The sequence below is a fragment of the Clytia hemisphaerica genome, unplaced genomic scaffold, assembly GCF_902728285.1.
Source record: "Clytia hemisphaerica strain Z4C2 unplaced genomic scaffold, Clytia hemisphaerica genome assembly, whole genome shotgun sequence".
In the NCBI taxonomy this organism is placed as follows: Eukaryota; Metazoa; Cnidaria; class Hydrozoa; order Leptothecata; family Clytiidae; genus Clytia; species Clytia hemisphaerica.
In genome coordinates, this window is record NW_027103852.1 from 1,218,351 (window position 1) to 1,232,549 (window position 14,199).

General features: G+C 34.4%; 2 protein-coding genes across 2 annotated transcripts; one reads left to right on the forward strand and one right to left on the reverse strand.

The window, feature by feature from the left end:
* Positions 1 to 570: 570 nt before the first annotated feature.
* On the forward strand, positions 571 to 7,336 carry LOC136807964 (uncharacterized protein F13E9.13, mitochondrial-like). Its single transcript, XM_067064590.1, has 5 exons — positions 571 to 756; positions 1,091 to 1,176; positions 1,428 to 1,604; positions 5,020 to 5,177; positions 6,270 to 7,336. Exons 1-5 carry the CDS (start codon positions 684 to 686, stop codon positions 6,598 to 6,600), a joined length of 825 nt encoding a protein of 274 aa, XP_066920691.1. The 5' UTR covers positions 571 to 683; the 3' UTR covers positions 6,601 to 7,336.
* Positions 7,337 to 9,323: 1,987 nt separating this feature from the next.
* LOC136807965 (tumor protein p53-inducible nuclear protein 2-like) lies at positions 9,324 to 11,326 on the reverse strand. Its single transcript, XM_067064592.1, has 3 exons — positions 11,192 to 11,326; positions 10,554 to 10,770; positions 9,324 to 10,086 (listed from the first exon to the last, which is right to left on the reverse strand). Exons 2-3 carry the CDS (start codon positions 10,687 to 10,689, stop codon positions 9,584 to 9,586), a joined length of 639 nt encoding a protein of 212 aa, XP_066920693.1. The 5' UTR covers positions 10,690 to 10,770; positions 11,192 to 11,326; the 3' UTR covers positions 9,324 to 9,583.
* Between the last annotated feature and the right edge of the window lie 2,873 nt (positions 11,327 to 14,199).

The following is a 14,199-nucleotide window of genomic DNA, read 5'->3' on the forward strand; positions in this document are numbered from 1 at the left end:
TAACTCCCCGGAAAGAATTCCCGAAATCTTATTTATACCCAATAATAATTATTATAAATATTTTTATGCCTATCACTTTATATTATTTTGAAGTATTTGGTACAATAATATTTTTTATCTTTCAACCCATCAAATATTAGAAATTTAGGCTAAAACTCTTTTTACTTCAGTTATTTTTTATGTTATCTTTAACCATTTAGATTATTGTTCTTTAGAGAAAAAAGACATTGACTTTTTATAGGTCGTCGGGTATTATTTCTTTTTGGTGAGGTTCGACCACTGATCTATATATAACCACTTTAGGGAAACCTATTGGAGTGGAAATTCAAGTTTATGTAACAAAACCTAATTGGACGATCTCCCCATGCGGAAATCATTGTACGGAGATTCTTTTCCAATTTGGACGACCCTTCTCGTTCGGGCTAGTGAGTGACGGGGACTTTATGTTAAATGAATTCTGTTTAAAGATTTTCTTATTTTATTTATTGTGATTTTTAGGTTGTACCTACAGTATACCTTCTTTTCGATTGATTTATATTTCTTTTTCATCTTTTTCATGTAATAAAAATTGAGCAAAGCAAAAAAAAAAAGATATAACCTACCAATGAAATATACACATGGTGAAACGATGGAGTTGATTTGATCATACATTTATTGGACATTGGTTGCTTGAAGAAAAAAACATGGAGAAATTCTTGCGAATCTTCTCAAAGACACCATCACTCATTGGTATGATTCACGTCCGGGCCTTACCAGGTAGGTTATATCTTTTTTGGCGCATACGGTATAAACGAACTTGCCTTCCTGCTAATTAGACGGGTCCCCCAAGAACCGGATTGCACAATTATCCAAGTTTTTCATTTGTTCATGATTTTTGTGAATCTTTTGAAGATTGCCTCCTTCTCAATTAGAAGGGGGTTGGGCCCTTCAAGAATCGGATTCAGTTGTTCATGTTTGTCCTTGTAAATTATTTGAAAATTATTTCATGGTTACTTTCACTTTTCCTTTTAACAGAATTTGAAATTTCAAATGGTAAAACCGATTTAATTTAGAGTCATCATTGAGGTCTTAATTTCTTCCCACTATTCAGGTACACCTCTTTACAAATCTGGATCGTTTGACAACATTGTTGACAAAGCAAAAGAGGAAGCTCAAGTACTTATTGAGGCTGGCATTGTAAGTAGAATCATATTTTTATGTCATTGCTATTAACGGGATGCTCAAAGGTGCCCTCAAAACCAGAAAAATCTAGACCTCAGTTGAATTTAGTGAAAATCCAGGGACCTCTTGAAACCAGACACAAATCCAAGGCGGGCCTCTTTAAATTTAAAGTCAGCAGGGTTTTCATCATGGGTTACAAATCTTTCCTCGAATAACCCAACGAATAACCCACAAGGAAATTAGGTATTACATGTTTGTTTCTTTAGGATGGTTTAATGATTGAGAATATGCACGATATCCCATACATGAATCGATCTGTTGGACCAGAAATCATATCATCCATGACAGTGATTAGTCATGAAGTAAAAAACATTGCCAAAACAATTCCTTGTGGTATACAAATATTGTCTGGTTGTAACCAAGCTGCTCTTGCTGTTGCTAAGGTGACATTTTTTCTTCATTTGTCTTGATGTTTTTTTCTGAACAAGAAAGTATTTGGATTTTTTCTTCGATGGAAGACCCTAGAGTTGCTCTGGCATTTTGTTATTCTTAGCAGTGTGATTTTTTTCGAATCAGTTAGCCTTCACAAATCTTTACCCCATTCAAGCCCAAATAATTCATAATGCCGGGAACTTATTCAACCATTACCAAACCATGGTATGCAGCATGAACTGGAAGTCCCGTACTCAGGATGCACGATTTTTTCTCCATAGTATCCTTAAGGGAACAACTTTGGGATCCACAAAATTAAGGAAAAGGAAGGGGGAAGCTTTTGTTAAGATCAGTAACACTTCCAAAAGGAAGGAATCAAATTTTTTAAAGCTAAGGGGTTTCTTTCGTGTTTTCTTTTTGCGATTAGCTTGGAATTTGCTTTTTTTTCAATTTGCTATTTTTTCAAACTTATTACGTTATTCTTCAGGTAGGTCCATTTAGCATGTAGCTTGTTTGCTTTAAATTTCCAAAATGCTTTCTAAGGAACACAAAATATATATGGCTCTAATCATTTTTTGAAGTTACCTGCGTTTTTCACAGGCCGACACTTTTACAGCTCGAACGTTCTGTGTTTTGTTGGTATTTACATAAGAGGAGTGCATAAGGCATGTCTGTTTGAACAGTTTTTTTCCCGAGCAAAAAAATCTGCAAGCAGCAGTTTGCATTCAATTATGGACAGAATGCTTTATTAAGCTAATCTTTAAAAGCCTATCATTAGTGGGTTATATAATTGCTTTCAATTAGTTTCTCTGTGTTCCTTGTTGATTTAACAGTCATGTGAGAAGGAACTTGTAATTAAACGTCAGGAAATGTGCAATTATCTTGCCAGATTTTGTAATTAGCTGTCATTTTAGATTGCCAGTGCCAATATACTGTATTGTGAAATTTTTTAAAGCGAATTGCAAAGCTTATATTTCTAAAGGCCTTTACTTCAATGTTTTGTCCAAACAAACTCCCTTTGTATTTATATTCCTTTGAAGAATAAAACCATCTTTCAAAATCTACGTTGGGCTATTTCCAGAAAAAAACGTACACAGGGGCTGGAGGGTATGTTGGTCAGGAGATCCAGTTGTATTTAAAAGATTGTCAAAAACTCATTTTCCACGGGGTAAATTCACAATGCCCTGGGTTATAATTAGTGTCCAGCAAAGATTTATTTTATACACTGGATAAACGACTCATAAAACGATGGAGAGCGCTCATTGTATTTTCATTGTTTCAGAAAACAATGGATGTTCTAGCTTTGTCCGCAAAGGACAACTGTCATGGCTCGAAGATGTCTGATTTTTGAAAATGTTTATCAGTCTTATTTTTAAAAGGTTCTCTAGCTCTTTCTTTTTGTACATTTACAGAAAAAAAAGTTTGAAAGTAAGGCTAGCATTTCGAGCTGGATGCATTTGTGAAATCTAATGTGAAAAAAACATCATTAGACAAGAAATTCAGACAAAATGCTTATAATGACACAAAATTTTCAATTGGAAATATCTTTCCAAGACTGTCCCCAGAACAGCTGAAATTAATATACAAAAGACTTGAGTGTCTTGTCTCCACTGTGGTATGAAAATCCTTTGGAGGCACGTGGTGGCAAGGTGGTTTTTTTTTAGGTTAAAGTTTGAAAATTTCCGGTGTCAACATTCAATTTCTTATACACAACACGTCTTTTGCATCTTTCTCACAGCTTGAAACGTCATAACGACCTATGATTAGCAATTAAGTGGAAGAATCTGACTCTCACAGGAAAGTTTTAAGTCTCTTTTGGGAATTGGGTGAGTGATTTTTGATAAGAAATGCAATAAAAATGCTTCGAAAAATCATTTAATGAGGGAAGGAGAGTGAACAATAATATCATTACTGCGGACATAGCTAGTACACGAGAAATCGGCAAAAATCTGTTACTTGTATATCCAGTGTATAATAAATCCTTTCTGTCCAGAAAGTAGATTTGATGCTTGCCCGTAAAAGTCGTGTCAAGAGGATGAAAAATCCAGATGTCTCGGTGTACTTGTACTTGAGCCCACTAAAAACTTTTATTGTAATCACAATAAAAAAGTGTAAGACCAATCTCTCTTTAAAGTCTCGTAAAAAGCCTTGCTAAGAGTTATATTCGAAACTTTCTGAGCCTGCTCGTCTTTGCCCTTTTGATTAATGTTGACCATGATTTTAATAGATTACTCATAAACAATCCATCAAATCTGTTTTCTTTATAAATTGATTGAGTATTCAAAACTAAGGATGTTTAAATCAATAGACCAGAAGTACATTATAATTGGTTTTTTATCTATGTTTTGCAAAAGTGCAACGTTCTTTTCCGCTCCTTTGCTATACTAAGCTTGACGTTATGCAATAGCCAGTATTTGATTCGCAGTGATTTACCAAGCATAATAACGCCTTTAAGCCTTTAGATAGTCATAAACAGGCTTCATCGATTTAAATGTTTTAATTAAACTTTGTTGTCAGATTTTCAAAAAAGATTCAATAATTGATATTTAATTGATTACCGCCCTTACTGTGCATTATCCTATTGTTTTTCTAATCCCCTATTAAAATGAAAGGGATAGATGAAATGTCATGATAGATTCAATAGGGTAAACCTCTTTTAAATACTTCATGCTTCAAAAAGGTGCAGTGTTTGTTTTAGGCCACTTTTAAGCAAAACTCAGTTATGCTTCATTGTAAGAGACTTGCAAATTCTTTCTGCAAACACATTATCACACAGTATGAAAGGGGGTGTTGTGTTCCTTTTTCCTGCAGATGTCTAAATAAGCAAGCTGTGAACAGTAGGTATACTTCATGTACTGTATTTCATCGTGAATATGGAACTACATGTCATCGTCTAATAGAGGAAAATTGTCCAAATTCCTTCTCTGTTCAATATATTTTTTAGTGATTGCTACATTATTTAACCTAAACTGAAGTTCATATATATAAACTCGCCCAAATCGATTGAAATGAGCTCATTTGGCTCGCCATTCACAAAACTGATCTTTATCTACCTTGCCCTTGCCCTTGCCCTTGCCCTATCTATGCATGATCAAAGACTACAACTGGTCCGTTCTGTTAGCCTATTTCAACACTTTTGAGTTCACTCTATAGATTAGTTCGATACGCGATATTTCGTTGAAGTTCAACTGTTTTTAACTTTCTGGTACTTCAATGTTGTTTTTCAATGCTGTTATTTTTACTATTTGTATACTCTGCCCTAATCTTCACTTATTCACGGAATCTGGTAAATGAACGGTCTGAATTTCAGAATGGCCAAGGAGTAGCCAAAATGTTTCGAATTTGTTTGATGTAGAAACTTCTTACAAGGAAAACTTACTAAAAGATTGAAATTATTCAAAGATTTGCTTTTCCTCATTTATACAGGCTGCTTCTTTGCAATACATCCGTGCTGAGGGATTTGTATTTGCGCATGTCGCTGATGAGGGAATTATCCAATCAGATGCCGGCTCGTTGTTACGGTACCGAAAATCTATTGATGCTGATGACATCATGATTTGGACAGATATCAAGAAAAAACACAGGTTGGTTAAAGAACAAAGAACATACCTTATCGGCCCTTTTTACATTGGCCCTTATTGGCGTTATTTTTGGGCTCTTGGCGTAATAAAGGCCGGTGTAAAAACGGCCGATAAGGTAGCCTTTTTCAGTTGCAATTCGATTCAGTTTCTTGCACACTTTTTGTGTTTGACTTTAAGTTCAGGAATTGCATGACCACGTGATTAATTTCGCCTGATGAAATAGCCAATCATAGTGGATACTGTTCAACCTTACAATGTGACCGACTCCTGTATCATTTAGTCATTTTGAAAGATTAAGGGAGACGAAGTATATGTCAAGTATTGTGCTACATTGACATATAAAAAACGAGTGATTAATATCATTTGATACAGTGTCCAAACTTTTCCTATCATATTCATACGAAAGATTTCTGATTACACCCAATTTTTCCATCACACTAATATATTGGATTATATCCATCAAAAATCTGTGAAAATTAATAACAGCACAAAAAAAAACTAGGTCAAGTTTTTTCTGATATAATGTTTTGATTTTGATGTCTGCAACTATAGAAACGTCTTCTTGAATTTGATATTTTGTTAAAATTCAAAACATAACTTTTACAGCATTCTTACTTTCCTTCCCAGCTTCACTTTTTATACTTTTAATCATAAAAATGCTAAACTATACCAACAACGGTATCATAGTTTTGTTTCTGATCTTGACATTCTTATCAACGTACCTTGCAATATTTTGCTAAGTCAGCATAAGAGAATGATATAACCGAACTATATATATACTTCACTACATACATACAGTCATAATGTCGTTTTAAGCCAATCAAAATAATTGAAATTTTTTGAAAGTAAGCTGGTGTTTTCTGAGAGCAGAAAGCATTTCATTTTGTTCTTCCGTAGTCAACAATTAATTCCTATAGTGTACTTTAATACTGTAGTCTCTTTTGACTTCTATCCTCTATACATGAGTTTGTTCCAATAATATTGGTCGTTCGTCAACACTGTAATTGTTATGACGCATTAACACAAGATTATAAACTGATACCTCACCTTCCAACTCAGTGATAGTTATCTCATGAATTCTTATATTTTTTATAGCTCACACCAGATAACATCAGACGTGTCGCTATCTGAAACGTGTCACGCTGCTGAATTCTTTCTATCGGACGGTCTTATCATCACTGGATCGTCTACCGGACAAGCTGCCTCGGTTACTGACCTTAAAGATGCCGTATCCACCGTGTCTATTCCGGCTATAATTGGCTCCGGAATCAGCCCGGATAATGTGGAAAATTTCTCAAAAGCACACGCTATGATCGTTGGTTCTTATTTCAAGAAAAATGGGCTATGGAGTAATGAAATTTGTATGGATAGGTTGAACTCGTTGGTTCGTGCTGTTACACAGCTGCAAAATGAACCTCAAAGGTGAAAACCAGAGAGATAGGAAATGAAAGCTATCTAGGTAGCTATGAATTTTTAAACATTTTTTTCTATAAGATCATAATATTGATTGCATTTCGTAAATTTCATGAACAGCTCCGTGCGGTCGATTTTAAATGAACCACGGCCAGCTATGGCGCGTTGAATTTCTTTGGAAAGCCGGAATCACATGAAAGGTGTGTTCCTCCAATAACCATTTTTTTTAGAAACAACAGATTCTATGTATACAAAACGCTTATAATATAAAAACGAACGAAATAAATAATCAATAACGGTGAATTTTCAATCGTCGATTATGTTCGTATCTAATAGGTGACTGCCATGGAAACCTCGCTAGATAAAATAAAAGATGACTTATTTTAAACGACAATATTGCATCAGCCATAAAAATCATGATTCAAGAAAACGAAAGTGGACAATCAATTCGGACAGTTTAAATCAATAATACGGATAGAGGGGAAAATCGTTGTTTTTTATTGATGTTCGTCGCACCTATTGAATCTGATTAAGGAGGGGTGCTATAAACAGCTCTACATCATAAATTATAGAATAAAACATGTTCATGTGATGCGATCTGTTTATTTGATGTCCTGACCCACCACGCTATGAAAAATATATTGGTCGAGCTATCGAATCTGTTTTTTATATATGCAATATTTAGTATTTGATAGTTTACTTATGACGAATTTTGTATATTTCCCTCAAATAGTAAATCCTAAAGGCAATTTATGACTATAACTTAAAAAATAGGTCATGGTTTACGAAAAACAAAGCCAGATACCAACCAAATAGCAATTTGAACATTAATCTCGTACCCTGAGCAACTTGTACCACTTTTCGATTTCACTGATGAACGTGATACAATCGTGAGCTCTATCAGGATTATTAATGTGCGAGATAAGGACTAGCCTAGATAAGGACTGGATACGAGTTTGGTGAGTTAATAAAATTTCTATTGGTCAAAGAGACAGGGGTGTAACCAAGATAACCTTTCATTATCTCAAAGCCACACCTTTTGGAGATCTTAAGTTTAACGATTTAACTGATGATTATATGAACTGTGTTTAAAAAGTTTGATTATATTAGAAACATTGAAAGGTATATGTTCAGCACGTCAACAATTACCTTTATTTTAGGCTTATAAACTGAAAGTCTAGAAAAACAAATATCACATAAAAAAGAGCCTTTTCTGCACAAACAGACGTGATTGAGCTATGTAAAAATTCTCCAGAACTTTATGTTATAAGAGCTCGTATATAAAAACATAGCACCCAGCAGAGAAATAAATCTTCTTTGTCAATATTATCATCCCCTTAATCCTTCTTAAAACATTTGACATTGCTTTGAAAGTTTTGATAATGTCCAGTTATCCAACCCTTAGTTTATTCTTAAAAGAAGGAAGTTGTACTAAAATTAACCTCTTTTTCATTTTAAATATTGTTTCAAAACACTTCTACGTATAGAAAAAGGGGACACTGTTATATAATGTTGACATGGTTAAACATGAAATAGCCTCCCCAGATTTATAAAGCTAAGAATTTTTTCTTGGGCGGTGATCCCTCTGATACTATTGCATAATTTCTATTTTAAGAGACAACCTTCAAAAAGGCTGATATGTTTAAAGCTTTTTTAGAATTGACATACCCCCAAACCCTTAAAATCGATGCTCCCCAATTAGAAAAATACCCAGCTGAAAGTTCGCGGTGAAATATTTTCCGCGCAAAGCATTGTGGGGAATATTAGGGGATCAAATCTGAGTTTTCATGTTAAGCCGATATCGTCTATTAGAAATAATACCCCAGCTGAAACCTCACCAAACTTGAAAATTATAGTAAACTCTTAACGCTACTGGAATGCTCAACAAAACAGGTCATTTTTGATATTATTCTCCACTGGCTCAAGTCATTAAGGCCTTGTTTTTACCACCGTGCTAAAATTTAGGGTTTCTGAGACCGGTATGATTTAGGTCAGGAGCGAGTTATAGATAATATAGATAATTCTAAATTCGGGGGGGGGTACTTAGGGAAATGGAGGAATTGTTGAATAGAATAACACTGACTAGATAATTTTAGGGGAATAAGGGCACAAAAAGATTTGAATTTAGGAATAAAGGAAAACGCATATAATCAAAATTTTGAATTTGAAAAATTATTTATTACTCTTTCGTATTAACAGAATTCTCCATGTAAAAAGTTCAATTTTTTGGTGTACAATTTTTAAGAAGAGTAGCAAGAAAAATTTGCTTCACTCTGTAATATTTTACAATTTTTTTGGTTCTAAAATTTTGAAAAAATATTCATACCTAAGAAATTAAATTACATAAATATACATAAATAATAAGTATACTGTGGTTTTGCCTTATTTTTTTTACAGCTGAAAAAATTCAAAAGTGTATAAAAAGAAAACCAAAGTACCTCATATAATATAACAAAAGAAAAATAAAATAAAGTCCCATATTTTTTTAAGGTATGAAGACTTTTTCTATATTTTTCGAATATTCAAAATATATTAAAGTTTCCCTCCCTCTCACGCACACACAAAAATACATGTACAACTTTGGGATTTACATAAACGATTCCCAAAAGCCGACAGTAAAATCTAACAAGTCCTACACTCCGATAAGTTACCGCGAGGTTATTTTGCAATAATCACACCTTTTGCAAAAAAACCGGGGGTAACAAAACTCTCTTAAAATCTACTTTACAAAAAATATTTCAGGGGTTTTTGTGTTTTTAATATTTTTTTTACAATGTTATATAGCGCTTTTTAAAAAAGAAACAATAGTGAATAATTTAGAAATGTACACATATTAACAACAGAAAACAACGTTTTTTAGGTGTGAGTTCTTTTTTGCATTTTCGAAACATTTTGAAACATTATTGTGGGTGCGTCCGTACATCATCCTTACCATATTTGTCATCTAACAATCAATTTCCAGCAGCAACTAAGTGCAGGAAACAGAAATCCGGAACTTAGAAACCTCCTCGCTTAGCAACCATAGCCGTATGTTTTCCGGTCATACGTCCGTATTGCTTGTTTTTACGTGTGACATGTTGTCTAACGTAAACTTGATTTTTGCGTTTCATGTTTTTGCTGTTGTTTTGTTTTCTTTGGCTTGATGTTTTAGCATTCATTTCTTTCAAAGGTTGGCGTTTTTCTAAGGACAGAAGGCGACCAGCAACAGCTTTATGGGTATCCCGTTTGACAGCTACAGATGAGTCCTTTGCACTATCCTCTCCTTTAGTTTCGGTTTCAGGGCTCCCATGATAGATGGACATGCTCGGGTGTTCAATAAGGAGATTTTCCATGGGGCCAACTTCAGTTCTGTGTCTCTTTTTGCGATTGTTGAAGCACTGTGGTGGAGTTACAAGCCAGCTCTCCTCCATACCAGCTGTAGTGCTAGTTTCCGAAGTTGTCGATGCCGCATCGTCAAAATGGGCTGTTCGAAGTTTGTGTTTTCGGGACACATATTTTTCTATAAGAAAAAATCAAATGTTCGAACATTCAAATATCAAAAATTATATAATATCTATTGAAAACAGGTGTGAATATCTCCTCTCTTCGAACACTGCTTTACACAAAGAAAATTCATTATTATTTTATAGTAACAAATGGAAAATTCAATATTGAAAAACGTTCAGGGTGTAGGAAAGACAATTTTCTTTTTCTTTCCTCTTGTTTTACCTTTTACCTCACGATCGTTTTTAATATTTTATTCATAAGCATAAAAACGCAAAGGGAAAGCAAAGCGAAGCTCTGATTATATTTTTTATTCTTATAAAAAGAGGATTTCCTCTGACAGATGATATTCTCATTCAGCACAGAGAGAGAGATGATATGTTTTTGAGGCCTTTTGACAACCAACGCGCTAAAAAGAGACTTTTTTTCTCTATCATACAGTAGATTAAACTCGAAAGGTTAAAGAAAGGAAAAATAGTGTACCTTTAGGTTGAATGTATATCCATTCGTTTTCCACTTCTAGGTGTTCGTCAATGTTTTTGTTTTCAATTTGAGTGTTAGTTGTTGCAGGCTCTTCTTGTTCTGTTCCCCATATCAACGATGTAAGCGCTGAAAACATTCTCTTTTTATCGATTTACGAAGTTTCAAATTTGCCTCCTCGCGAAGATTGAGGACCACTAACAAGCCTTTGTCAATAAATCTATAAAAACGAGGAAGAAAGTCAAGAATTTTTTCTTTTCCTTGTATCCTCAAAATTTTAAAATGTTGAAAAAAACATTCGAATTTCCTTTCCCGACCCGCCTAAAAATAAAACACGGGCCTTGGTTCATCCAAACAAAGATCTTGGCAACGAATATGGTTATCAGCAGGTGGATCGGATATTGTAGGTCTTTTTTTCGGAGAAAATCAGCTCCTCGACTACAGTATACATCAATACAATGAAAAAGTCCACCTAACCAAAGTAGAGATAAAGCTTGTACAATTAGAAAACTAGAATGAAAATTTTAATTCTTCGGCTTTGTTTTCTTTGAAACAAGACACCTCGACTTCTGAGATTTTTAATGCAATTTTCGACAACGTTTTCAAAGAGAAATGATTGAAATTAATGTTGTATGACTTACCGAATGTTGTGTGCTAAAATACTGGTTAGTAAAGGACAAAATCCTCTAAAGTTCTACAAAAATTCTTGAAAATTTCACTTGATTCTTCACTCCCTTCGTCTTTGCAGACTTTTTTTGAGAGTAGAAGTTTTTTTCGAAAAATTTTTTTCAAGGTTTGTTTACATCGTAAAAAATATTCTTTTCAGCTCACCTCATCCAATCAACGTTCAGCACTAGAACAATCAAATTCCCTTTTATGGAATGTGTAAAGGCTCAAAGTTCAATAATCACGGGAGGTGGCCGTAGTTTTAAACGGGTCGTTTGTTATGATGTGCCCGCGATTTCTTGGGTCAGCGGTTTTTTAAAAGGGTTCAGAAGTTTCACTTTCGATTTGTAACAAAAAGTAAAAATGCACCCAGCCATGCACACATGACTGATGACACACCACATCATCAGATTCAGATTGGCCAGACTATCAATAGCACTTACATCATGCCAATGTTTGTAAATAGTGTGGATATTCCTGAAACTGTGAATGGGGAAGAGACAGATGCTTCTGGGGATGAAAGTGTCGAGGAAGAAGGGCAACAAGTCATTGAAGAAGGTACAATTTTTTTTATCAATTGGAGGACAGTTACATCAATATGCCTTCTTACCTGTCTTTAAAAATATAAATAAAAGTAATCACGGAAAACGACGCGAAAAAAAAAGACATAAGTGTGAGAACAGAGTAATCAAACTCGTTAGAAAAAGTACTATTAGAAGTCATAAAAAATCAACCTGAATAAATGCAATCGGAATCCCAGAGAACTTCATAATTCCCCAAACAACATTACATTACTATGTCAAACTCCCATTACATAAATTTTACAATTACGTCAGAGTAGACTACGCTCGCCACCGAAGAGGTTTATTTGGAAAGGGTAATTACATTTTATTGTTCGCTTCTTTTTTATAAAGATTGGCCGGGTTGGAAAAGTATGAATTTCTTTGTACATATTTTACCTACCCCAAATATTTAGGAGGCTGAGTTTAAAACAAATTGTCAAGTTGAAACGAACAATAAATGTATTAAGGTCTGTTTTATTCACCCCCTGGTGACTTAACAAAAGAGACTTAACTCGATGTTACAATCCAATTATTGAAAGTTTGTCTCGGCCTTTTTATAATGAGCGAGACATACGTTCTCTGATTACGCAATTTTCATATTGACATTTTCGAGGCATTTTGATGTAACTGGAGGATATTTCTCTTCATTCTTTCTCAAGTCAAGGGGGTAAGATTCCACAGAAGATTGCTGAACTAATCACATTGATTTTCTATTTAAAATATTCAAACTTCAAGGAACAGTTAAAGTTTGATTGAATTGCAGTGTTTTTGGTAAAACCAGTGACCAGACCTAGTCTGGACGCTGGAGATCCATGCTATGATTTCTTATTCTATATACTGATGGCGAAATATATAGCATGGTATGGGCTGACAGTTTGAATTTCCCATATCCTAATAACGGTTGAAAACACAGCCAATCAAATCCTGTTATTGTTTCACTGGTCACACTTTCTTAAAGAAAGCGCAACTTCCGAAATTTGGTTTTTATTTTAGTTAGTGAGGACAGCGCTAAATTCGAATTTCCCACTGTAATTTTTTTGAGGCCAAAATCGGACTCACAGCTCTGACCCGTCAAGTATTCATCAGATTTAAAAAAAATACGCAGACGGGTTCCTGTCTAGACCAGACCCAATACACCGTTTAGGAGTCTCGCGGTACTCCATTGCAGAGGCCGGTAAAAATGGTAGGTAAAAATGCGCACTTTAGTACTGTGAAAGGTTAGAGGAATGTAAACATTGTGAATTTTTTTCTCTCCTTTAAAGAGAATGATCTAGATATTTGAACATGATATCAATGATAATTTTATAAGTTAAGTCTCTCCTGAAAATTTCACAAAAATTCATCAAGAGGAAAAGAAGTTATGATTAAAAGGAGTTCTTTACCTACCGTTTTTCTGCTATGTTTCCTTATGAGAACCAGATGTTTACCTACCGTTTTTTTACGGAGGAGAGTGAATTTTCCGTGGTCGCTAAAATCAAAACAATGGAAAATTGGATTGACGCGTGCGCAGTCGACACTCCTAAACGGTGTATTGATTGTTTGGTTTGTGTCCTAGTCACAAGTGTTACGCGTAAGCCAAATCGCGTATTACGAACAACCTCTAAATTGCCAAGTGCAGGAGAGAAAAAATCGAAATTCAAAATGGTGGCCAAGCCCACGCTGATAACTACCGTAGAGTCGTTTAATATCAACATGCGTCTTGTTATTTCGACATAGCTATAGGCTGGTCTTCGAAATAAAAAATCAAACATAAACAAATACATACCAAAGTATCAATCAATCACTAAATAGACTTTTTTTCAAAGAGGACGTCCTGTTGAATAATTATGTAGTCCAGCGTGTGTTTTTGATAAATAAGGAAGGGGAAACCAGGCTAAGCGCGCGAATTATTTTTATCACATGACTTGAAGCGTAATAAAGTTGTAAAATTTTAATGATGGACACGAAAGTTACGAGGAAGTTTGCATGCGTTCCATGTGCTGTGTAAAGCTGCTTATAGTTTGGCTGTTTTTTTAATTGAAAGGATTGCAGCGTTTATTGAACTTCTAGTTTGATGGATGAACTTGTTTGATAAGAATGATACCAATAATTTCATTCAAGGTTTGTTTTGATTATTTTACAGATCCAGTGTCGACTTTAGAAGACGCATATTGATATTAGACGATTCTACGGTATCAAAAATATTCGTTTTTCAATCAGCTATTGCATCTCAATAAATCAATGAAATAATTTGAAATAAAAAGTAAACAAACCTTGAACCTTTCATGAATCTAAATAAATAAAAGTATTCATCTAAAGTGAAGATTACATTTCAAAATAAAACGATTTCCAAACCAACCTAGTCAGTGTCTGCCAACTAAAAATTTCTCTGCGGGGTCACTGGCATGACTGGCAAGGAGTTATGACTTCAGACTTTAGAT

Coding starts and splice junctions, on each gene's coding strand:
- LOC136807964 (XM_067064590.1), top strand. CDS start 684: ATGGAGAAATTCTTGCGAATCTTCTCAAAGACACCATCACTCATTGGT. Junction 757..1,090: donor TCACGTCCGGGCCTTACCAG/GTAGGTTATATC, acceptor CCCACTATTCAG/GTACACCTCTTTACAAATCT. Junction 1,177..1,427: donor TACTTATTGAGGCTGGCATT/GTAAGTAGAATC, acceptor TTGTTTCTTTAG/GATGGTTTAATGATTGAGAA.
- LOC136807965 (XM_067064592.1), bottom strand. CDS start 10,689: ATGTTTTCAGCGCTTACATCGTTGATATGGGGAACAGAACAAGAAGAG. Junction 10,087..10,553: donor GATATACATTCAACCTAAAG/GTACACTATTTT, acceptor TTTTTCTTATAG/AAAAATATGTGTCCCGAAAA.